Source organism: Papaver somniferum, unplaced genomic scaffold (assembly GCF_003573695.1).
Source record: "Papaver somniferum cultivar HN1 unplaced genomic scaffold, ASM357369v1 unplaced-scaffold_10, whole genome shotgun sequence".
Taxonomy (NCBI): domain Eukaryota; kingdom Viridiplantae; phylum Streptophyta; class Magnoliopsida; order Ranunculales; family Papaveraceae; genus Papaver; species Papaver somniferum.
Genome location: NW_020618825.1, coordinates 3633612 through 3660057, shown reverse-complemented (window position 1 = coordinate 3660057; position 26446 = coordinate 3633612). Strand labels below are relative to the sequence as shown.

Below are 26446 nucleotides of genomic sequence, written 5' to 3'. Positions count from 1 at the left end.
GGCAGATGCCTAATAAAAGAAGAGATTCAGACTTGCCAAATCATATCCTAAACATGATCCGCTCGTAGTTGCGTAAATTCTTAACGTATTCATGAAAATCCATTTCACATTTAATCTTTACCTTGTTGTTTATGAGTATCACCAGAGGAACTATTTGTGCTTCTCAAAATCTCTATGATTTGTTGCTGAGATTCCTCTTGTTTAGCTTGTGTTTCAACAATCAACTTAAGTAACGTTTTAATATCTATTGTTTCTTCATGAGACCGACGATCATCACCTAATTGAACTCTAGCAGACATGGTGCTACTAAGATGGAGAGAAAGAGAGAGAGAGGGGGAAAGCTAGATATATTAGGGAGATGGAGTGCGTATCAAGTGTGGAATGAAAGAACTTGTCAGTCGATTGAAGAAAAGCATAAGTAGTAAAAAAAATTAAGACTCATCAGGTACACTGCAATCGCTTTTGTGTCTTAAAATATTTTCAGGCCTACAACTTTCTTGACCGCTCAACAGTCAACTGTTCAGTCAAAACACACGTCCTGCGATCCATAGTGCAGCACCACAACCTTCCATTTCTTCAATAACACTTGGTTTATAATTTTTAAAGATGAGTAGATGACCATGGCCAGTTATTGTTGTGCTTTAGAAATGATGAGCTACTCAAGTCTGTTTTAGAACACTGCACCGCATCTCACGAAACTCGAAAACAGTTTTTATTGATTGTATTACAATGGGGTAAAGTACATAAACACTCATCACATATTTATGAATCTTAAGATATCTCACACTGACACATAAGTAAAACGGAGGAATTCAAATTTTTCTGTTTCTTTTCTTAGCCTAGTTTTTGTAGAATTCCATAACGTAAGTATCATAAGCAGAACAGACCACTTGAAAATCAGTGAATCCAGTATCTTTAGCCAGGTTTTCAAATTGTTTTAGTGATCTTTCTTTACCACCAGGGTTATGCGCCAACATAATGTTGTCCAAATGGAATACACCATGACCTGCAACGCTACTGTCTGACACTTCTGGTATAATGCATTCAACAATAATCACTTTTCCATTTTTAGGTAATGCATCGTAGCAGTTCTTCAAGATTTTGACACTGTGTTCATCACTCCAATCGTGAAGAATCCATTTCATGAAAATTGCATCTGCATTTGGAACACTGGCAAACATGTCACCACCGACGTGCTTGATGCCTGGGAATGATGGAGCGTCTTGGATTACGTGAGGTAAGTCGAAGTTAATACCTGTGAACGTACATATGAAATTCATATGTCAGTTACCACGTAATATGTATCCATTAGGCCTATAAACCGTAATATGCATTCATGTTGTTATATTGCATCATTGAATGAGGGATTGAGGATCAAACAAACCTTGAATTGTGGGGTACTTGGAGATGATCATACTAACGGTTGCACCAACGCCTCCACCAACATCGACAATGGAGTTCAAACCTTCGAAACCCTTGTAGGTTTCAAGGATTTTGTTCATGGTGATGGTTGTGTGATCAGACATTCCCTTGTTAAATACCTTGTTGAACCTAAGGTCTTTTCCATGGTATTCAAATGCGTGCACACCATAAGCTTTGTTAAAGGGAATTCCTCCATCGAGGATTGCATCTTTCAAATGGTACCTGAGAATGAATTTTTGAAACTGTCAGGCCTACATGCTGTATGCATTTAGGATATGGTCCCCTTAATTGGTTAGTCTTTCAATACACGCTAGAAATTCTGTTCAACATCAGATGTGGTCCTATTGTGGTACCATCTTAACTTTATAAGCATCAAGTTTAATGGGGTAAAGGAGAAACTTCTCGGTCACCACGGACACGACTGAGTAGGCCAAAGCAGGTCTATCGAAGGAGTCTTCTCCAATGTTAGTCGGAGTATCAGGCCTCAATTCAAAGAAAAATTGTAGCCAACGGAGCATGTATGTCACTGCTACACCTACCACCAGTTATACCCACCAAGGTCCTACTAGCACCATATATTAGAAAAATGTCTTGCCAGGGAATAATTGAGTTGTAATGTATGATTCATGGATAACGTTTAAAAATAAATAGGATATCGTTTTTTATATGTTTACAAAGTCGTGCTTTCAGCAGTGCCCAACCTTTTATATGTTGACTATATTTGGGTTTCCTTTTCGTCTAAATTGAGCTCAGCATCAATTGGTTCTGAAGGATTTTGGTTTTCAGAAAATCTACAGGAAGCTGAATGCGTTCCTCATAAAGGAAGGTGACTATATAATTGGCAGCTCTTTTCTATATTGTGATAGATATTGGAAGTGTACGAAATTAAAATTGTGGTTCAATGTGGTAATCAAAAGTGCAGAAAATTTAATGGAAGTGTAAGAATTATAGGAAAAAAAAAAGAAGGATTGGGAAAAGGATACATACCAGCTTTCCATGAGGACCTTATCTTGATTCATAAGAAGTAAAGCAGACATTGAACAACCAGCTTCATTCTTGGTCAAGAATTTACAGACTGGAGCAAGTCCATAAAGTCTTTCAACTTTATCATCGTTCCCCCCATCTTTAAGACTGCAAGTGAGGATGTTATAACTGGCTAACAATCTAAGCATACGATCCAGCATAACAGGCGCATCTGGGTTCTTGAGATTCTGGATTTGAGATACAATTTCACTAACACTGATCTGTGTACCAGGACCTGATTTCTTGATGATTTCAAGAATGTCTAGCTCAATGGCTGTTTTAAGCACCATCACTGGTACTGACGCACTGGCTAATTCCATAGCATATCGACATGCTTGTATATCTTCGTCTACGTTCTGGATCGAACCCATTTTTTCTTTCAAGAGTTTGATGATATTCTAGTGTTGTGGGTAAAATAGTAGATGAAGAAGAGAGTGAAGAAGTAAAAAGTAGTGATGAATGAAATGATGAAGAGTAATGATACTAATATATATGAGTGGTGAGTACTTCAACCACCACCAAACTTATGGAGGAGGAGGACCCCGCCACCCACCAATATATCTGTCACCATCAAAAGAGTTGGTGGTGACTTTGATGGGTTTCCTGTCTTTCTATCTCTGTCTTACCGTCTTTTATAGCTTCCGACTATTCTTATTTTTTTCATGGAGACTATTCTTGTAAACATTTTTTTTTTCTTGGTAGTGTCTCTTTTCATACTCAACCACTACCATTGTTTATCATTATTGTTTTGGATCATGGTTGTGGTTCTAACTAATGGTGATTGGGGTTTTCATTATTATTGACATGCCAACTACAATTCTGTTGAATTCTTAATGGTAATTGGTTTAGGCTCAAATCATTTTCACAATAATGACAAGTAAGAGTGGTGAACAGGAATAACTACAATAGTTCTTAATGGTAATAAGCATAAGCTTAAATCAATTTTAGAATAATTACAAGTAAGAGAGGTGATAAAGAATAACTGATAACCAAAGTACAATCCAAATGTGGTGTTCTAATGTGTTAATGGATGAATTGGAGACCCAAGAAATTCAAGGAATTGAAATCCTTGTTCAAAAAAAATATTGTTTGGTGGGGAAAATTCAATGACAAGGTAATCCAAATCTTTAAAACTACTTTTAATACCCCTGCACTTTAGAATTCTCAACCATTTGACCAATTCTCCAGTTTTATCGAAAAAAAATATGTTTCTCCACTAAAGAAGGAAAAGAAAAATTAAAATCCAAACATCTATATCAACAACAGTGCTACTTCTGGATCAAAGTTAAGCCTAAAACATAAAACCACTGGACCAGCTCCTCAAAAAGGTACTTTCATCGAAATATCTCTTACTATACCACACCATTATTTACAAACATAAACTTTACCAACTGAGTTTCTATTATTCTTCACATAGTGAACACGCTATTCCTCCTCCATGCCAATTTAAAACCAAATTCCTATCTACTGTTAAGTGAGAGCTAGTTCTTCATCAAACTATCCACCAATATGCATTTTTGGGTTGAACCGAATACTGATGAAGAGGCATATTAGAATATATCAAATCTGGAGAGATACACATACATGAAGTAAATATCACAAGAGGGGAAAAAGTGTGCAGCAAAAAATTCACAAGTCAAATTCACTGCAAGATCCAGTAATACCAATGTAAAATGAAACCAATGCAGTTCCATAAGAAGAACAACTTTACATCTCAAGAATTATGGAACCTGAAACTTATCCCACATGCTTGTTTACTAATTCTGAGTCGGGAAAAAGTTCTAAATATCCTGTTTAAGAACACTATGGCAGATACGCAACAAGGCTACAGAACAAGGCTAATTATTTGAAGAATGTGCCAGGTCTTTATCAGTAGACAACTTTTGGTAGCAATCTATGTTGGCTACTTCCGTAAAACTTACGCTTGGGAAAACTTTTTGAGTTTAAAGACCTTAACTAAGAGTACTGCTAGACAGTAGTTATAGGTTGGTTGTGCAACTTTAGCTAAAACTTCGACTCCTTGGTCAGTTTTAATATAACTAGTTAAACCTTTATATAATACTCAATGAGCTAAGGTATGAGCAAAACGGCTAGACTTCCTTTGAATCTTGGAGGAGACGGATATCTAGTTGGTTAAAATTTGACAACACATCGATATAAACACGTAATTATGACAAATCTAGACCTAAAGGTCATATATCTGCCTACAAATGAAGAACTGTTTCATAAGGATGTTTTTACCTAATTTCCCCAAAAGTCACTACCCCCAGGCTTCTTCACAAGGATTTGATTGTACTCTGGCCTTGATGTCTGCATTCCAATCAATACAACAGCACACATTAGAAGCCGAATAATTCACATTTTATACCATACAAATACATGTTCAGGACTGTAATACCAGCCAACTAGCATACAGTAGGGTGCACTAGTTACATTCTTGGTTATATAACTAACAAATGATGCTTCAAAAATATGCATGATGAGACACGTAACAAAATCATGCAAGATTTGCCAGTCTTATCATATTCCATACAGCCAATCCACGTGAACCATATCACTCTGACATCAGTCACCAAAAGATTTCAGTCACAACTAGTCTGTATGTAAATAAGATAAAGGAATCGGAATGCTAAGCTACAATTACCAAAACTCAACGCCAAAATACTGTCAAGAACTTGGTGGATTTATGTTTACATACTAAACAACGCAGATGCAATAAGCGACCAGCCACCCCCGAAACACTATCTAATATATTCGTGACTTAATTCTCGCTACATATTAGCGTAAAAATTAAAGGTTTTAAGCTCTCATGAGATTGATATAATTATAATATCTGTCGCGCCTTAGGCAAAGTTTTCAGAAAAGATCTATGTACCATTGTAACATATATTACATAAGTATTTCCCCCAGTTTACAAGATCCAAACTAACTCACATATAACATATATCTGTACTGCGACAAACAGTACAAGATTAAGACAAGTTCCTTCTTCTATCAGACCTCAAAGTTAAAAGCAATTCGTAACCTAACACCCTAAGAAAATGTAAATTTCCTTGTTGTAATCAAATTCAATTAGAAATAAGCCAACTAATTGAGAATTGCATCAATTAGAAACGTATGATTTGTGCCCTGAAGACCTTAAGAGAAATCTACAAATTTCCTTCTGGTTGTTAACGAATTTAGAAATTCAATCAGAAATGAGTCTAATTTGCACAAAATTATACATGAATTAAAAACGCAACGCAAAAGATTTCAGTCACAGCTAGTCTGTACGTTCGTTAGATTATGGAATCTCGAATGCAAAGCTGAAAGTACCAAAATGCAATGCAAATATATTGTGAAAGACTTGGTGGATTTATGTATACATATTAAACAACGCAGGTGCCGTAAGTGACCAGCCACCCCCAAAAGGGCCAAGACACTATCTACTAGTATATTCATAACTTATTTCTCGCTACACATTAGCATAAGAATTTAAGGTTTTAAGCTCTTTTGAGATTGATATAATTACACATATCTGCTGCACCTTGAGCAGAAGTTTCTGAAAAGATACATGAACCATTTTAACATATTATTGGATAGGTATTTCCCCAATTTACAAGATCCAAACTATAAAATGTATCTGAACTGCGACAAACAGTACAAGATTCAGCCCAATCCCTTGCACTGGACCTTGAAAATATAAACGATTTGTGCCCTAACACCCTAAGAAAATGTAAATTAAATTTCCTTGTTGTTAATCAAATTCAATTTGAATTGGGTCAACTTATCAAAAAGCATATCAATTAGAAACGTATGATTTGTGCCCTAACACCTTAAGAGAAATGTACAAATTTCCTTCTGGTTGTTAATCAAATTAGAAATTCAATCAGAGACGAGTCTAACTTACACAAAATTATATACGAATTAGAAACGTATGAAATGAAATCCAAAACACTAACCAGATCTTTAAAGATGATGAAGGCGATGAGAAAGAAAAGAACAAATAGAATCTCAAACTCAGCGAATTTAACAAACGCAAACACTGATTGTACAGCCTTAGTCAATCCTCCTGGTTCTCCTCTCCTCCTTGGAGCTCCTCCTCCAACTCTCCCTGATGGCATCTCGACTGAAATGTTTCAAACCCTACAAACCAAACCAAAGAGTGGAAGAAGAATAAGAAGAAACAACAGCAGCTAAGAGAGAAACTCAAAAGAGATATGAGATCTTTGATGATGATGATTAATGGTGGATTTACCTTTCTCTTTTTAGGGATCGATCGATGTGATTTCTTCAATATCTTTACCAATTTCCTCGACAAGCCTTCTAAGTTCAGAACATCGAGATGCCCCAAATGTTCACTCCAGGTATCAGAGAGAGAGAGAGAACCGGGCTAGATAGATTCAAATGGGATAGCTGATCAGTTGAGAAGTCACGTGCCCCACATTTGGATAGTCCAGTGGCACCGGTAACAAAGATAATCATGGTTAGGCAACTTTGTAGTGAAGGCCAACCATTATGGTCTATCGCTTAGCTACGATGTGGCCATATCTCTTAGCTTGCTTTAACAGGGGAATTTACCCGTCCCTCCTTGTAGCTAAGAAATACCCGACGAAAACTATGTCACTGTTGCAAAAAACTAATTCTTTTTTTGTCGGCTTTTAATATTTTTTCTTTTTTTTTGATTGGAACGAAGGTACATTAACAACTTAAATTAAACTAGATTTCCATAAGAGGAGCATTTCATGAAATTTTCAAATTCGTGAGCGGAGACTCGATCCGCTGACCTCCTATTTGAGAGTCAGGCAAACTGGACTAATCCCTGATGGTTGGCTTTTAATATATTCGCTGATTTTTTGTTGTTTTCTCACTCATTAGAAATTCGATATTTTGGGTTTAAAAAATAGCTTGACAGAAAATGATTGTTTGTATTTACTATTTGGACGGAAACCATAAATCAAGAAATGTACCTCTACCACGGTGGTAGCAATTTTACTATCTTTTTGCTTAGTTACATTACAAATATAGCCAAGCCAAATGGCCAACTATGACATGTCAGGAAAGTGGCGCACAATGATTGTACGTTATAGTGTTGCAAGCCAAGTCAGTTTACAGCCAGGATGGCGCGTGTAACACTCCGTATTTTTAGCCCATGCTAAAAGATGCGCCATGGCCCGAGATGAAGCTTCATCCAAAGCTTTCGTTCCATAAAAAAAGGAACATTGGACCTTGGCCAATGCATTGACAATGTACAGCCATCATGGTTGCACATCGGGTTGGCAGCGGACAACCAATCATTATTTTGTTGAATATTTTTCTCGAAATATGAATTAAGTTATTAGCCATCATCTACTTGATGAATTTAGTTAAGAACAATTTATTGTTTATAAAATAGATCATGATTCGAGTTAATCATTGGAAAATAACTTGGAACAGTGATATGTGTAAGATTATCATTGATGTTATTCAGGGATGTTTCAAATTAATTATTGAGAGTTTTAGAACTACAAAAATCTGGATACAGGGACGGTATACGTACTGGCGTAACTGTTTGGTTCCGGGTCAATGGTACACGTATTGGCGTAGTGTTAAAGAATAGCTCGGTTAAACCCACCAAGCGTTGATATATCAAGTTTGGTTGTCATATTTTAGTGAATCAAAACTCATGTTAAGAGTCGCTTGATTATATACTAGAGTCAACTTCGTATAGGTTAGCTTGAAAGTATTAGGATATGAGACATTACATGTATTTCGAAGACTTGAAGATGTGAAGAAGCAAGGAGCTACAACGACAACAATCATCCTTCCACTTTAGCTTAGTGATATTTGACTTGAACTGTTTCATTCCCTAACTTATCTTTCAAGTCATGCATATTGAAAACAAAATTGTGAAGCATGTTTGAACTCTAGATAGACATAGTATTAAGGAATACAATACGAGGTTTATTGCTTAACCATTAAACTTTGTAGATAAGACATCGCCATAATCATTTGAATGCTATTGTGATTATGTATGGGTATGAGGTGAGGATTTCATCCTAGGGAACAATGTTTACATGTGTTCTAAGGAAGTAAATTCATGAACTTGATTTGTGAATCGAAAAGGACAGGTGTTATTGGTTTTGTTATTCATTGCATATCTTATGAACAACCAATATGTGTGATTGAGTATAACCGCTCACAACTTGTTTTTGTTCTTGGTAGAACTATTCACAAAGGCCTAACTTATGTATTGGTATGACTTTTATTAGTGAAACCGATCTTAAGTAATCACCTGAGATGGTATGATCGGGTTTGTGTTTTGTCTGACCAAATTTTGGGAAAGAGGAACCGATCCTAGTAAGAGGTGCAGTACATCACAAAGGGGAACCGATCCTTGTATGAGGTGTAGCAAGGTTTATAGCAGAAAGGGGAACCGATCTTATGGACATGTGCAACACGTTTTTAGGCAAAGGGGAACTGATCCTATGGACATGTGCAACACATATAAGTTAGATACCATATATATGTGGGGAACCGATCCTAATACCTAGTCAACCGAATTTTGGAAAGCTAGTGTGACTATGCACAATACTCACATGGAGGTAGAACTGAAACTTGTTTTGGTAGAACCGTTAAACCCATGATTGTGATTGAATGTTTGTTTGATCAATCACATAGTTTTTGAAAATCAGATGAACCAATTCTAAACTTGTTTGGAAGTGTGGCAAATCGGTTAGGATGTCGACATACTTTGAACACGTGTTGTGAATGTTTATCATTAATTGTTCAAAGATATTCCTTAACAGCTAAGGGAAGAGAATCCCAGGATTGAAACACAAGTAAGTTAAGAATCTTTTAATTAAGGTTATTAATTTCATTTTGTAGGGAAATTCCAGAATTAGTAATGTGCATTTACTAATTAGATTTTCCGAGAGATTTCGATCATTATTTTTGGACAGAGCATTTTCAGGAATTATGGAAACCGAATTTGTGCTATAATGAATCTCTTAAGAATATTTTTAGTTTTGGAAATTCCTTGGTGTCCAAACTTCCTTGTCTATAAATACTTGAAATTTGCCTTTCTAGCAAACTAATCCTTCGTAACAGCAGACTTCCTCTTTTGTTGTTGTTATTGGTGTAGCCGCCTATTCGGAGAGGCGAAATATCTTACGGCCGCTCAGTTTAAAGTCTTTTTTGGAATTGAGAAGCTCTAGCGTGTACCTTTGGTGGGAAACTAGATAATTGCGGTTTATCTTTTATTTTCGATTGATTTGATTGACTAACGGTGGTTGAAATCTGATTGCACCTAGTTTGTTTATGCTTGAGGATCTTCTCTTATGATATAAGATTCACTCAAACTAGTTCAGAGTTTCGACAGAGATCTTTAGACTGTTGTTAGTTCTAAAGACGATCTTGTGATAATCCACTGTAAACAGACTCCATTTTGTGCGTGATTGATCATAATAGATTCAAGTGATTGTGTGCAGTTCTTTATTGAAGATTTAAGAAGATTTGAAAACAAAGAAGATATTGAAAATCTGACTTGGGTTTATAATCTTTGGTGTGCACAATACTTGTTTTGGTAAAAGAGGATCCAATTAATAATCGGTTTACCTTGTGGTAGATTGGATTGATTAATTGAATAGATCGGCATCAACATAATTCTTTGGATTAAGAGTGTTGTTGGCTTAATCTTAAACGATTACTTCGGTAATTGAACATAAGATAGATCTAAGTGTTAGAGCACTGCTCGGTTAAACCCACCAAGCGTTGGTATGTCAAGTTTGTTTGTCATATTTTAGTGAATCAAAACTCATTTAAAGAGTCGCTTGATTATATACTAGAGTCAACTTCGTATAGGTTAGCTTGAAAGTATTAGGATTTGAGACTTACAAGTATTACTGAAGACTCGAAGACGTGAAGAAGTATGGAGCTACAACGACAACAATCATCCTTCATCTTGAGGTTATTAATATTTGACTTGACCTGTTTCATTCCCTAACGTATCTTTCAAATCGTGCATATTGAAAACAAAACTGCAAATCTGTGTATGAACTCTAGATAGATATATTATTAAGGAATACGATACGAGGTTTATTGCTTATCCAATAAACTTTGTATATTAGACATCGACAAAATCGTTTAAATGCTATTGTGATTATGTATGTGAGTGGAGATTTCATCCTAGGAAACAATATTTACATTCGTTTAAAGGAAGTAAGTTCACAAACTTGTTTGTGGATCGAAAGAGAAATCGCTAGGCTTATTGGTAATGCTATTCATATTGCAAATCTATTGTGAACAACCAATATGCGTGATGTGTATAACCCATCATAAACTTGTTTATGTGATTGGTAAAACTATTCACGGATGCCTGTCTTAAGTTATTGGTATAACTTTTATTAGTAAAACCGATCTTAAGAAATCACTCAAGATGGTATGATCCATGCCTTGCAAAATAGCAACTATTATTAGTGAAAGGTGAACCGATCCTAGTAAGAGGTGAAACAATTTTGTAAGAAGGGAATCGATCCCTGTAAGAGGTGCCACAAGTTCATAGTAGTGGGGGGAACCGATCCTATGAACATGTGCAACAAGTTCTTAGTAGTGAGAGGAACCGATCCTATGCACATGTGCACCAAATTACGGGTAGTTACCATATTACGTGGGGAACCGATCCTAGTACCTAGTCAACCGAGTTTTGGTAACTAGTGTGACTATGTAAAGTACTCACAGGAGGTAGAACCAAAACTTGTTTTGGTAGAACCGTGATACCCATGATCAGTGATTTGAAATGATGATCAATCACATGTTTCTTAGAAATTGAATGCATTTCGTTTCAAAGATTGTAAGTATGAAAGAGGACTTATAAAGTAAGGATGTCGTCATTCTTTGAACACGGGTTGTAACTCTTATCATTAATTGTTCAAAGATATTCCTTGATAGCTAAGGAGAATCCCATGATCAAAATTGATTGAGAATCTTTTTTATTAAAGGTTTCTTAATTTTATATGGTATTTAATTTCCAGCAATTAAATACGTATCTTTAGAAAATAATAATTGGTAATGTGCATTTACTAATTATAGATTTTTCTAAGTGAATTTCGGTCAATATTTGGACAAAACATTTCCAGGAATTATGAAAACCGAATCTGCGTTTATTTCATATCTTGAGAATATTTTCGGTTTTGGAAATTCCTTGGTGTCCAAACTTCCTTGTCTATAAATACCGAAGTTTTCTTCTCTTGCAAACTAATCCTCAGAGCCAACAAAACTACCTTAGTTGTGTTGTTGCTGGTGGAGCCGTCTATTGGAGTGGAGAGTACCCTAATTAGGAGAAATCGCTTACGACCACTCGGTTTAAAGACTTCTTTGGGATTGAGAATCTCTATTAGTACCATTGGTGGGAAACTAAATAATTGCGGTTTATTATTAGTTTTCGATTGATTTGATTGACTAACGGTGGTTGAACTTTTATTGCACCTAGTTTGTTTATACTTGAGAATCTTCTCTTCTGATATAAGATTCACTCAAACTAGATCGAAGTTTCAACGGGGATCTTTAGACTGTTTGTATATCTAAAGACGTCTTGTGATAATCCAACGTTAACAGACTCCGTTCTATGTGTGATTGATCACAGAGATTCAAGTTGATTGTGTGCAGGTGTTTATTGAAGATCAAAGAAGATTTGAAGATAAGAATACTTTTTGGGTTCATAATCTTTGTGCACAATACTTGTTTTGGATGGAAAGGGATCCGATTATTATCCGATTTATCTTTGTGATAATCGTTGATTGGATAGTTGTGTAGATCGGCATCAACACCCTTCTTTGTGATTAATATTGTTGATTGCTTGCGGCTTAAAATCACTGTGGTGATTGGTAAGAAAGAGATCTAAGGACCCGACAAAGGTGTTTATGTGATAAAAGAGAGAGCCTTTGTCAGACTCATATCATTTGGTTGAAAAGAGTTGTTACCGAAAAAATTTAGTGTTTCTTTACTGTTTGGAATACGAACCAAAGGAATTGTTCCAAGTGCGTGACTTATTGGAAGTTGGAGGTGCAGGGATACTGAGGAAACTAAGTGAACTATAGGGTTAGTTGCTTGGTCTCAACTATATGAAGTTGGTTTAGATTTTGTATAGCGGCTTAATTCTGAGAGTATTCAATCTGGACTAGGTCCCGGGGTTTTTCTGCATTTGCAGTTTCCTCGTTAACAAAATCTTGATGTGTCTTTTACTTTTCTATTTCCGCAATTATAATTGTTTATTATAATTAGAAGTAAAATACACAAATGTTAATTCTTATTTACTTTATAAGTACCCCTTAGAGTTTGGTTAAGTCCGAACCTAATATCAAGTAAACACACTTCGTTGATTGTATTGTCTCGATCTCGTATCCATAGACGATCACTCGAAGTGTGATACCGATTTGTTGTATTGTCATGACTCAGTCCATAGACATGCAATCACTTTCAGAGAAAGGACTTATAGGTGGAAAAGTTTTATAGTGTGGTATATTTGGGTACCCTCGTCTTTTCAATTGGTATCAGAGAAGGCAAACACGAAAAGATCTAACAATCTGTTTTTGGTGCGATCCATCCTATAAGAAATGAATTCGAGTTCGCCAATATTTGACGGATCAAACTATCTATGGTGGAAATATGCTATGAGATCTTTTCTTCAATCACGAGACCTTAATACTTGGCTATTAGTCGTCGATGGTTATGATCGTCCGAAAGTTGCAAATTCGGAAACAGAGTATAAACGTTTGGTTGATTACTCGACTGAAGAAAAGGCTTTTTCCAAGAAGAATTCAGATGGTTTGAATGCTATTATACATGATGTAAGTCGTAATCTACAACAACATGTATCATCTTGTCTAACTTCGAAAGAAGCTTGGGATAATCTTCAGATCACATTCGAAGGAAACACTTCAGAGAAAGAAGCTAGACTTCAAACTATATTATCCGATTGGGAAAACCTTCGAATGGATGACAACGATACTTTTGAAGAGTTTTACCTCAAACTCTCTGAGATAGTTAATGCTTCTTTCTCTCTTGGAAAGACTATTTCTGAAAAGGATATAGTATACAAAATTCTCAGATCGTTGCCGTCAAGATACGATTTCAAGAAGCATGCATGCAATCATAGAAGCAAATGATCTGTCTACTCTTTCACGAAGCACACTCGTTGGAAAGATGAAGATATTTGATCATGAATCACAGTTTATTCATAATAAGGGAATTGCTTTTAAAGCTGTAAAAATTCTGAAATCTCCTATGGAGAATAATAGACATTTAGATGATTCGTCTGAGCCGATTGCAGATTTATCTGATGATGAAATTGAACAATCACTGTCATTGATCATTGGACAGTTTCGAGATCTCTTAAAGAAAAGGGGTAAGAGATTCTTCAAAGATTCTCATCGATCGTCTCGACCACATGATCGTGTTCCAGTTAAGAAAGATCAGGAAGAAGACGATGATTATCAGCCACAATGCTTCAAGTGTAAAGGGTTTGGTAATATTGCAAAACACTGTCCCAATCTTAAGAAATACACAGGAGGTAAGGCATTGGTTGTAACTATTGATGAGACCTCTGATTCATATGATTCTGAAGAAGAGGAAACATCTAATATCGCATTAGTTGTCAATCTTATTTCTTCCGGTTCCATTAGTGATTTACCCATTTCAAGAATTGACATGTATTCCGATATTAGTAAATCATCTAAAGGAAAAGGGAAAAATAAGACAAGATGCAAAAACTGTCTGAAAAACAGAATTGCCAAAAGGTACCTGTGTGACCTCAGTCAATCTCAAGATGTTTTGTTTAAACCTGGTAACGAAAAGAGACTTTTTCATATGAGTCTAGATTAAGAACACTCTGGTTGTTCTAAATTCCGTAATGAGAGGAAATCTCTCATTAATACCGCATGATCGGTATTAAAACATATTCCTTACCGTGTGTGCCAAGTTTTGTAAGGAAGATAAAGAAAAGGCACTTTTGTGTAGTATACGAAATTAATAAATCTAGTAATTGAAAATATTTAAGATATTTGTATTTATAGGAATATTATATTTTCGGTATTATATATGAAAAATATATATAAAGATCATTCTCCTCTTTCGGTCATTCCCTGTCTGAACCATGAGTCTGGATCCAATGTCTTCTCTTGACAAGATGCTAGATTAGAAATATCACTTGAAAAATAGATATGCATCATCTATGGACGAGAAATCAAGAGGCAAGATTAAGAAGAGAGATTGGCTTAGCAAGAAGGAAAGAGAGAACACTTTGAAGAAAGATCAATGCATCGAAGCGTTAACACACTTCTGTGTTCAATCCAAGACCGAAATACATGCTTTTGCTGAATCCTTCATAAAAATATCTCAAATGCAAGAGGTTCTGGTCAAACAACAAGGTTATTTACTAGAAGAATTTCTCAATATGAAATGTGAAAGTAATAACTTTTCTCTCACTGATGCTGAGATGAAGGAGTAAATCCTGAAAGAATAGACTTCAGTTTTTGATTGCTTTCAATAATTTTAAAATCTATTATGAATAAAACTATCTATTTTATGAATAAAATTATTGGTTTATAATTTTTATTGTGATAGTTTCGATTTACATAGCATGTGCTTAAATGCTTTTTATTATTTATGAGATGTTTGATTTCAGTTTTATTACCTTGATATTCGATCTCATATGTTGATAACCCTTGTGGTTTGCGTGACTTTTTGATTTAGCGGGATTAAGTTCTAGCCCTTGTTGGTAGGCTTTATCAAAGGATCATGAGGGGATCTGGGAAACAATATGCGAAAAAGTCACAATATGTTGGATTTCGGTTGCGCATAAAAGTGTATGTGTTTCAAGGTTATAACTTTTGCTTGCAATAGTTAAAACCGGTTTTCAAACTTTCTCTGGTAAAGGTTGGCTGTTGTTATTCTTTTGTTTTGCATAAGGATGACAACATAATGATATTTCGTTGTCAATGCTCCCGGAAAGAAGATGCAAATATTTTGGAGTTGAGGATGCGAAATTGGAGGTAACAATCTTGTTAGTTAATTGTTTTCCTGTTTAAGAAAAGACATGTTTTTATTTTATATCTCTATTGCTTTTGCTTAACAAAATGGTTCGGTACAATTGATGTTTATTCCATTGTGTGTATAGATGCATGTTTCAATTGGCTCCGGTTAAGAAAAACATTTGTCATCTTTCGATTTCAATTGTTTAGGCTTACAAAAGTGTTTCGGTACAATTGATGTGTTGATTCAATTGGTTCCGGTTAAGAAAAACATTTGTTATCTTTTGATTTCAATTGTTTAGGCTTACAAAAGTTTCGGTACAATTGATGTGTATGATTCAATTGGTTTCCAGTTAAGAAAACCCATTTGATGTATTTGATATCAATAGTTTAGGATTACAAAAGGACGGTGCAATTGCGGTGCTTTAATGTCTATGTTAATTCAATTGCTTCCGGTTAAGATAAACAATTATGCAAGTTAATTTATTGGTTTGTATGGGTTGTTTAAGGCTTAACAAAAAATAGTTTCGGAAACATTTGTTTAGTTCAAGTGATTTCCGGATAAGAGAAACTAAGATCTTAGGATCCAAGTTAGACTTATCGAAAGTAGTAGGATCCGGCTATTTAAGTCTAGCCGAATGCCTTAACGAGAATTACTAGTTAACTAACCTAGTATTTGTATTGTTAAAAGGAGAGGTCTAAGTTTTTCTTTGTGAAAAATTAGAACCTGATGAGATAAATAAAGTTAAGTTCTTATCTTTATTTTGGTTTTGTCGAACAAGCGATTGTATTTGTACAATCGGTTTAGAAAAAAACTATGTGATTAGTCGATTTTTGTTTTGCTAAACTATCCAATATTGCTTTATGCAATTGAGTTCTAGATGACATATTAAAATCAAAATTACTTGTAGTTTCGGTTTTAATATTGGTTATCTAAATATGGTGTGTAAAACCCTCGTACTTAACTATTATATGTTTACATCCACTCTTTGTGAGATTTGAAAGATCCTTTAAGTTTGTCCTTTATTTTTCATTTCTTTGTCATTTTTGTGACAAAAAGGTGGAGAAATATATGGAGTAAACAAGTGGTATTGGCTTGTATGAGTTGGTATTACTAAGGGAAAGGACATATGTGCTAAAACGTTTATTCTAACGAATAGAGTGAAACCATAGACTAAGGGGGAGTCGCGTACCATGTGATATGTAGTTATGAGGTACTACATTAGAATAACAAAGATGTGCGGATTGAAAATCTACTAACTTGCCTTTAGGGAGAGTATTTTCTTTGTTATTATTGTGTCAGCAGCGGCATTTGAAGATTGAATTTAATGCAGGTTATGTGTTGTTGAACTTGGAATCAAGCGTATGTGTAATGAATTCTTGTAATTTGTTTATCCATATGATGTAAGAGTTTTGTCACTAAAATTGAAAAAGGGGGAGATTGTTAGAGCACTGCTCGGTTGAACCCAACAAGCGTTGGTATATCAAGTTTGGTTGTCACATTTTAGTGAATCAAAAATCATTTAAAGAGTCGCTTGATTATATACTAGAGTCAAATTCGTATAGGTTAGCTTGAAAGTATTAGGATTTGAGACTTACAAGTATTACTGAAGACTCGAAGACGTGAATAAGTATGGAGATACAACGACAACAATCATCCTTCATCTTGAGGTTAATAATATTTGACTTGAACTGTTTCATTCCCTAACGTATCTTTCAAGTCGTGCATATTGAAAACAAAACTGAAAAGCTGTGTATGAACTCTAGATAGACATAGTATTAAGGAATACGATACGAGGTTTATTGCTTATCCATTAAACTTTATATATAAGAAATCAACATAATCGTTTAAATGATATTGTGATTATGTATGGGTGTGAGTGAAGATTTCATCCTAGGAAACAATGTTTACATTCGTTTAAAGGAAGTAAGATTACAAACTTGTTTGTGGATCGAAAGGGAAATCGCTAGGCTTATTGGTAATGTTATTCATATTGCAAATCTATTGTGAACAACCAATATGCGTGATGTGTATAACCCATCATAAACTAGTTTATGTGGTTGGTAAAACTATTCACGGATGCCTGTCTTAAGTTATTGGTATAACTTGTATTAGTAAAACCAATATTAAGAAATCACTCAAGATGGTATGATGATGCCTTGCAAAATAGCAACTATTATTAGTGAAAGGGGAACCGATCCTAGTAAGATGTGCAACAATTTTGTAAGAGGGGAATCGATCCCTGTAAGAGGTGCGACAAGTTCTTAGTAGTGAAGCGAACCGATCATATGAACATGTGCAACAAGTTCTTAGTAGTGAGGGGAACCGATCATATGCACATGTGCACCAAATTACGGGTAGTTACCATACTACGTGGGGAATCGATCCTAGTACCTAGTCAACCGAGTTTTGGTAACTAGTGTGACTATGTAAAGTACTCACAAGAGGTAGAACCGAAACTTGTTTTGGTAGAACCGTGATACCCATGATTAGTGATTTGATATGATGATCAATCACATGGTTCTTAGAAATCGAATGTATTTCGTTTCTAAGATTGTAAGTATGAAAGGGGACTTACAAAGTAAGGATTTCGTCATTCTTTGAACACGGGTTGTAACTCTTATCATTAATTGTTCAACGATATTCCTTGATAGCTAAGGAGAATCCTAGGATCGAAATTGATTGAGAATCTTTTCTATTAAAGGTTTCTTAATTTTATATGGTATTTAATTTCCAGCAATTAAATATGTATCTTTAGAAAATAATAATTGCTAATGTGCATTTACTAATTATAGATTTTTCTAAGTGAATTTCGGTCAATATTTGGTCAAAGCATTTCCAGGAATTATGAAAACTGAATCTGCGTTTATTGCATATCTTGAGAATATTTTTGGTTTTGGAAATTACTTGGTGTCCAAACTTCCTTGTCTATGAATACTGAAGTTTGTTTCTCTTGCAAACTAATCCTCAGAGCCAGCAAAACTACCTCAGTTGTGTTGTTACTGGTGGAGCCTCCTATTGGAGTAGAGAGTACCCTAATTAGGAGAAATCGCTTACGGCCGCTCGGTTTAAAGACTTCTTTGGGATTGAGAAGCTCTATTAGTACCGTTGGTGGAAAACTAGATAATTATGGTTTATTATTAGTTTTCGATTTAGTTGATTGACTAACGATGGTTGAGCTTTTATTGCACCTAGTTTGTTTATTCTTGAGAATCTTCTCTTCTGATATAAGATTCACTCAAACTAGATCGAGATCTTTAGACTGTTTGTAGATCTAAAGGCGTCTTGTGATAATCCAACGTTAACAGACTCCGTTCTGTGTGTGATTGATCACAAGAGATTTAAGTTGATTTTGTGCAGGTGTGTATTGAATATCAAAGAAGATTTGAAGACAAGAAGGCTTTTTGGGTTCATAATCTTTGGTTTGCACAATACTTTTTCGGATGGAAAGGGATCCGACTATATATCGATATATCTTTGTGATAATCGTTGATTGGGTAGTTGTGTAGATCAGCATCAACACCCTTCTTTGTGATTAATAGTGTTGATTGCTTGTGGCTTATAATCACTGTGGTTATTGGTAAGAAAGAGATCTAAGGACACGACAAAGGTGTTCATGTGATAAACGAGAGAGCCTTTGTCAGAGTCATATCACTTGGTTGAAAAGAGTTGTTACCGAACAGATTTATTATTCCTTTACTGTTTGGAATACGAACCAAAGGAATTGTTACAAGTGCGTGACTTATTGGAAGTTGGAGGCGCAGGGATACTGAGGAAACTAAGTGAACTATAGGGTTAGTTGCTTGGTCTCAACTATACGAAGTTGGTTTAGATTTTGTATAACGTCTTAATTCTGAGAGTATTCAATCTGGACTAGGTCCCGGGTTTTTTCTGCATTTGCGGTTTCCGCGTTAACAAAATCTTGTTGTGTCTTTTACTTTTCTATTTCCTCCATTATAATTGTTTGTTATAATTAGAAGTAAAATACACAAACGTTAATTCCTATTTACTTGATAAGTATCCCTTAGAGTTTGGTTATGTCCGAACCTAATATCAAGTAAACATACTTCGTTGGTTGTATTGTCTCGATCCCGTATCCATAAACGGTCACTTGAAGTGTGATACCAATTTGTTGTATTGTCTCGACTCGTTCCATAGACAATCATTTTCGGAGAAAGGACTTATAGGTGGAAATTTTTTAGAGTGTGGTATATTTGGGTACCCTCGTCTTTTCACTAAGGACCTTACGAAGGAGTTTATGTTAAGATAAACGGAAGAGCCTTTGTCCGACTCATATCACTTGGTTGAAGAGAGTTGATACCAAACAGATTTGTTGTTCCTTTACTGTTTGGAATATGAACCAAAGGAATTGTTCCAAGTACGTGACTTGTTTATAAGTTGGAGGAGTGGGAATACAGACGGAACTAAGTGAACTATAGGTTTAGTTGTTTGGTCTCAACTATACGAAGTTAGGTGTAATTTTGTGTAGCGGCTTAATCTTGAGGGTATTCAATTCTGGACAAGGTCACGGATTTGTTCTGCAATTGCGGTTTCCTCGTTAACAGAATCTTGCTGTGTCATGTACTTTATATTTTCGCATTATAATTGTTTTATTATAATTAAATTTAATTACACAAAAGTTAATTCCTATTTACTTGATAAGTGAATCCTATTGTGTTTGGTTAAGTCTGAACCTTTTTATCAAGTTACATACTTCGTTGTTGTATTGTATCGATCTCGTATCCATAGACGATCACACGAAGTGTGAACCGATTAGTTGTATTGTCTCGACTCAGTCCATAGACAATCACTTTCGGAGAAAGGACTTATAGGTAGGAAAAGTTTTAGCTTGAGGTATATTTCGGTACCCTCGACTTTTCAATTGGTATCAGAGCAGGCAAACACGAAAAAATCTAACAATCTGTGTTTGGTGCGATCCAACCTATAAGAAGTGAATCTAATGGTCGATTCAGTTAACGTTGTAGCAGGATTTGATTACTTTATAAGGTCGTGGTGCAAATCACGTATGAAGTATGTAATACTCTTATTCCTAAAGCTATTAGGAATTATGCTTATGTATGTCTTGAATGACTTACATAGTCCTTTGACTATTGTAGGATTGTATATCATTGTGGTGAGTAACCATGATACAATGGTCTATGAGACATGTCGTATCTTGAAAATGCATAAGATTCTGCTTAATATTTTTATGAACATTGAATATTGAGTTCAGGAAAAATCAGAAATTTTAAATATATTTTGGATGGCCTACCAAAGTATACACATGTACATTTTCATATCAACGACTGTCAATATACTTCCTTCTAGGATGCGGGTTTGGAAAATATGTGATCCTACAAGGAATGAGTTTTCAGTTAATAATTCTATTAACAATGGATTGCTTCATACACCTCACAACTGTTTTAATGAAGTAAGTGATCTTTTGAAATATTACATGGTTTATGATTCTGATGATATTTTTAACAAATATCATATTTTGTTCAATTTTATCTCTGTATATTCAAGCAAATTCTTGAATAAATTTCAAGTGATATTATCACATTCTGGTAATAAAAGAGTACACAGATTATTGGACAAATACATGGAATCAACCCGAAGTAAAGATCCAGTCCACAGAAAACCGGTTTTCCAAAAGAAAGACCTAGACACAAAAATCGGAATTGTTTCCCCACAAGCCACAATTTCCGATTTTGAGTGTATTTCCTAAAACTAGTTATTTCCGGTTTTTTATATCAAGTCTTCCTATAAAAGATAATCTCTTGCTATGTGTTCAAACATATTGGGGAAGATTTCTCAAAACCGTAACTAGGGTTTTTCATATTTTCCAAAGTATGAAAAAAGGAAAATCAAGAACTAAATCCGCTAATAAACGGATCAGAATTGAAAATATGGATAAAATCAGATTTCCTAACATCATTGACAACAAGCATGAATTTGCACGTTTTATTGATAGCTCGTGCTTCCGGAAATACGAAGCACTTAAGGGAATGGATTTTACCACTGAAAAGAAGTTTGATCCAAATGTCCAAAACAAGGATTATGTGAATTTTGTTCAAGATCGAAACTGGGGAATCTTTTTAATCTTGAAGTATATTCACCTGATTTGGTAAGAGTGTTCTATGCCAGTATACACAATGTTGATCACAAAAAACTTAGTTTTGTGACTTTTGTGGGTCGATGTATCTATTATATTGATCGTAAGACAATTTCTAATGCTATTAACTACAGTGAGGAAAGTAATCACCGATTACCGGAGTTCAAATTGACCACGATACCATTTCAACATGTCTCATTGGAAAGAAGGTTGCATGGAAACATGATAGATCACCTAAAAATAATATACCCTTTCATCTTAGGGTCTTCGGTAAACTTTCTTTGGAAACCATATTTGCAAGTACAAGAGATAAATCAGTCTGGGATAAGATGTTTGCAGAATTTGTCTATTTTCTGTTGAAAAAAGATACTCAAATAGAACTTTGCGGTATCATTGTCAACCAAATGATCAAGATATCATATCCTATCTCATCTTATGGTATCAAGAGACATCTCGATTTTCCGTGCATAATTACCAAAATCTGCGAATCAGTCGGAGGAGAAGATTTTGACGAGATGATGAGCATTAATGTTGTGACTAATAAGACCGTAAGTCAAATGATTGGGGTACAAACCCACTGTGAAGGTGTTAAAAGAATTACTCCAAATTCCAACAACAAGACTCTTTTTATTTACCTTGAAAGTTTAGGTAAACAATTTGACTGTTTTCAGAAACAGCTGGGATTTGCTGCTCGAAAAGACATAGAAACTCTTAAAGGAATTCAAAATTTTGAATCAGAGTTTTGGGATCAAGAATCAAAAATCTAGGAAGAGCGACAAAAACCACTTGGTCCCAAGGAATGTTCTTCCCAATGATTAAGTTGAAAAATGAAAAATAGAAAGTAGTCTTTGATTTACTTCAATAAAGTCTATTATGAATAAAAACTATCTCTATTATGAATATAATTATTTGATTAGTAATTTTTCTTGTGAGAGTTTCCGGTTTACATAGACCGTGTTTGAATGCTTTTATCTTATTGCTATGTATGTTTATGGGATGTTTGATTTCGTTTTTACTACCTTAATATTCGATCTCATATATTGTGAACCCTTATGGTTTGGGTGAATTTTTGATTTAGCAGGATTAAGTTCTAGCTCATGTTGGTAGGCTTTATCAAAGAATCATGAGGGGTTCTGGTAGAAACAATATGTGAAAAAGTCACAATATGTTGAATCGGTTTTGGTTTAGCATAAAAGCATATGTGTTTCGACGGTTTTCAACTTTTGCTTGCAATTGTTAAAACCGGTTTTCAACCTTTCTCTAGTAAAGGTTTAAGGTTGTTGTTATTTTTCTGTTTTTGCATAAGGATGACAACATGATGATATTTCGATATCAATTCTCTCTGGACGAAGATGCAAATATATTGGAGAAGTGGATATGAAATTTGAGGTAACAATCTTGTTAGTTAATTGTTTTTCTGTTTAAGAAAAGCCTAAGTTTATATCATATACATTTATTGCTTTTGCTTAACAAAATTTTGGTTCAATTGATGTTTATTCTATGATGTGTGCGTGGATGTGTGTGATTCAATTGGTTTCGGTTAATAAAAACTATGTTATCTTGCTTTATTGTGTGGTATCAATTGTTTAGTCTTACAAAATTTCGGTGCAGTTGCGGTGCTTTTAATGTCTATGTTGTTTCAATTGCTTCTGGTTGAGGTGAATAATTATGCAAGTTGATTTATGTTGGTTTGTATGAATTATTTATGGCTTAACGAAATAAAAGGTGTACGGGATGAGTTGTTTAGTCCAAATCGATTCTGGATAAGAGAAACTAAGTTAATTCTGATCTTAGTTAGACTTATTGAAGTGAGGTTTCGGTTATTCAAGTATAATCGAATGCCTTAACAAGAAATGAAAGCTAACTAACCTAGTAGTTGTCTTGTTTAAAATTGAAAGGTTTAAGTTTATGGGTAATTAAAACCTGATGAGAAAAATAGAGTTATCTTTATTTTGGTCTTATCGAATTAAGCGGTTGTTTTTGAACAATCGGTTTAGCAAAGGGACTAAGGTGCTTAGTTGATTTTTTGTTTTGCTAAACTAAATTGGAAAAATTGTTTCGGACAATTGTTTCCTTGGTAACATATCAAAATAAAACTACTTTTAGTTTCGGTTTTGATATTGGTTATTAGAACATGATGTGTGGAACCCTCGTGCCTAACTCTACAGGTTCCAATTCTATTGAGATTTGTAAGATTCTTTTCGTGTTGTCCTTTATTTTTTCGTTTCTTTGACATTCTGTGACGAAAAGGGGGAAAATATATGGAGTAAACAAGTGATACTGTCATTGATTTTATATTGATTGGTATCGCTAAGGAAAAGAACATTGGTGCTTGTACGTTTATCTAACGAAAGAGTGAAAGCACAGAGTAAGGGGGAGTAACATGTCATATGAATTGGTATAACAAAGACTTGCGGATTGAATATCTACCTATATTCCTTAGGGGGGGAGTATTTTCTTTGTTATTATAATGTCAACAACGGCATTTTCAAGGGTTGAATGTAAGCAGTTTATTGTGTTGTTGAATTCGTGAATCAAGCGTATGTGTAATGAATTCTTGTAATTTTTTTATCCATATGATGTAAGAGTTTTGTCACTAAAATTGACAAAGGGGGAGATGGTTGGAGCATATCTCACTTGAACCCACAAAGCGTTGGTATGTCAAGTTTGGTTGTCATATTTTAGTGAATCAAAACTCATGTTAAGATTCGCTTGATTATGTACTAGAGTCAACTTCGTATAGGTTAGCTTGAAAGTATTAGGATATAAGACATTACAAGTATTGCGAAGACTTGAAGATGTGAAGAAGCAAGGAGCTACAACGACAACAATCATCCTTCCACTTGAGGTTAGTGATATTTGACTTGAACTGTTTCATTCCCTAACATATCTTTCAAGTCGTGCATATTGAAAACATAACTGTCAAGCATATTTGAACTCTAGATAGACATAGTATTAAGGAATACAATACGAGGTTTATTGCTTAACCATTAAACTTTGTAGATAAGACATCGTCATAATCATTTGAATGCTATTGTGATTATGTATGGGTATGAGGTGAGGATATCATCCTAGGGAACAATGTTTTACATGTATTCTAAGGAAGTAAGTTCATAAAATTGTTTGTGAACCGAAAAGGAAATTGCCAGGTGTTATTGATTTTGTTATTCATTGCATATTTTATGAACAACCAATATGTGTGATTGAGTATAACCGCTCACAACTTGTTTGTGTTCTTGGTAGAACTATTCACAAAGGCCTAACTTATGTATTGGTATGACTTTTATTAGTGAAACCGATCTTAAGTAATCACATGAGATGGTATGATTGAGTTTGTGTTTTGTCTGACCAAATTTTGGGAAAGGGGAACAGATCCTAGTAAGAGGTGCAATACATCACAAAGGGGAACCGATCCTTGTATGAGGTACAACAAGGTTTATAGAAGAAAGGGGAACCGATCCTATGGACATGTGCAACACGTTTTTAGGCAAAGGGGAACCGATCCTATGGACATGTGCAATACATTTAAGTTCGATACCATATATGTGGGGAACCGATCTTAGTACCTAGTCAACCAAATTTTGGAAAGCTAGTGTGACTATGCACAATACTCACATAGAGGTAGAATCGAAACTTGTTTTGGTAGAACCGTTAAACCCATGATTGTGGTTGAATGTTTGTTCGATCAATCACATAGTTCTTGAAAGTCAGATGAACCAATACTAAATTTGGTTGGAAGTGTGGAAAATCGGTTTCAAGGTTGTAAGTGTGAAAGAGAACTTACAAAGATAGGATGTCGACATACTTTGAACACGTGTTGTGAATGTTTATCATTAATTGTTCAAAGATATTCCTTAACATCTAAGGGAAGAGAATCCCAGGATCGAAACATAAGTAAGTTAAGAATCTTTTAATTAAGGTTATTAATTTCACTTTGTAGGGAAATTCCAGAATTAGTAATGTGTATTTACTAATTAGATTTTCCGAGAGATTTCGATCATTATTTTTGGACAGAGCATTTCCAGGAATTATGGAAACCGAATTTGTGCTTTAATGAATATCTTGAGAATATTTCCGGTTTTGGAAATTCCTTGGTGTCCAAACTTCCTTGTCTATAAATACTTGAAGTTTGCCTTTCTAGCAAAATAATCCTTCGTAACAACATACTTCCTCTTTTGTTGTTGTTACTGGTGTAGCCGCCTATTCGGAGAGGAGAGTAACCTAATTAGGCGAAATCTCTAACGGACGCTCAGTTTAAAGTCTTCTTTGCGACTGAGAAGCTCTAGCGTATACCGTTGGTGGGAAACTAGATAATTGTGGTTTATCTTTTGTTTTCGATTGATTTGATTGACTAACGGTGGTTGAAATCTGATTGCACCTAGTTTGTTTATGCTTGAGGATCTTCTCTTTTGATATAAGATTCACTCAAACTAGTTCAGAGTTTCGACAGGGATCTTTAGACTGTTGTTAGTTCTAAAGACGATCTTGTGATAATCCATTGTTAACAGACTCCGTTCTGTGCGTGATTGATCATAAGAGATTCAAGTTATTGTGTGCAGGTTTTTAGTGAAGATTTAAGAAGATTTGAAGAAAAAGAAGATATTGAAGATCTGACTTGGGTTTATAATCTTTGGTGTGCGCAATACTTGTTTTGGTAAAAGAGGATCCAATTAATATATAATCGGTTTATCCTTGTGGTAGATTGGATTGACTAATTGAGTAGATCGTCATAAACACAATTCTTTGGATTAAGAGTGTTGTTGTCTTAATCTTAAACGATTACTTCGGTAATTGAACATAAGATAGATCTAAGGACCTGATGAAGGAGTTCATGTTAAGATAAACGGAAGAGCCTTTGTCCGACTCATATCACTTGGTTGAAGAGACTTGATACCAAAC

At 34.9% G+C, this 26446-nt stretch overlaps 1 protein-coding gene across 1 annotated transcript; it reads right to left on the bottom strand.

The window, feature by feature from the left end:
* Positions 1-688: 688 nt before the first annotated feature.
* On the bottom strand, positions 689-2908 carry LOC113326813 (caffeic acid 3-O-methyltransferase 1-like). The gene is made up of 3 exons (XM_026574482.1): positions 2410-2908; positions 1385-1644; positions 689-1255 (listed from the first exon to the last, which is right to left on the bottom strand). Exons 1-3 carry the CDS (start codon positions 2814-2816, stop codon positions 840-842), a joined length of 1083 nt encoding a protein of 360 aa, XP_026430267.1. The 5' UTR covers positions 2817-2908; the 3' UTR covers positions 689-839.
* Between the last annotated feature and the right edge of the window lie 23538 nt (positions 2909-26446).

Coding starts and splice junctions, on each gene's coding strand:
- LOC113326813 (XM_026574482.1), bottom strand. CDS start 2,816: ATGGGTTCGATCCAGAACGTAGACGAAGATATACAAGCATGTCGATAT. Junction 1,645..2,409: donor AAGGTCCTCATGGAAAGCTG/GTATGTATCCTT, acceptor ATTCATTCTCAG/GTACCATTTGAAAGATGCAA. Junction 1,256..1,384: donor CAAGTACCCCACAATTCAAG/GTTTGTTTGATC, acceptor GTACGTTCACAG/GTATTAACTTCGACTTACCT.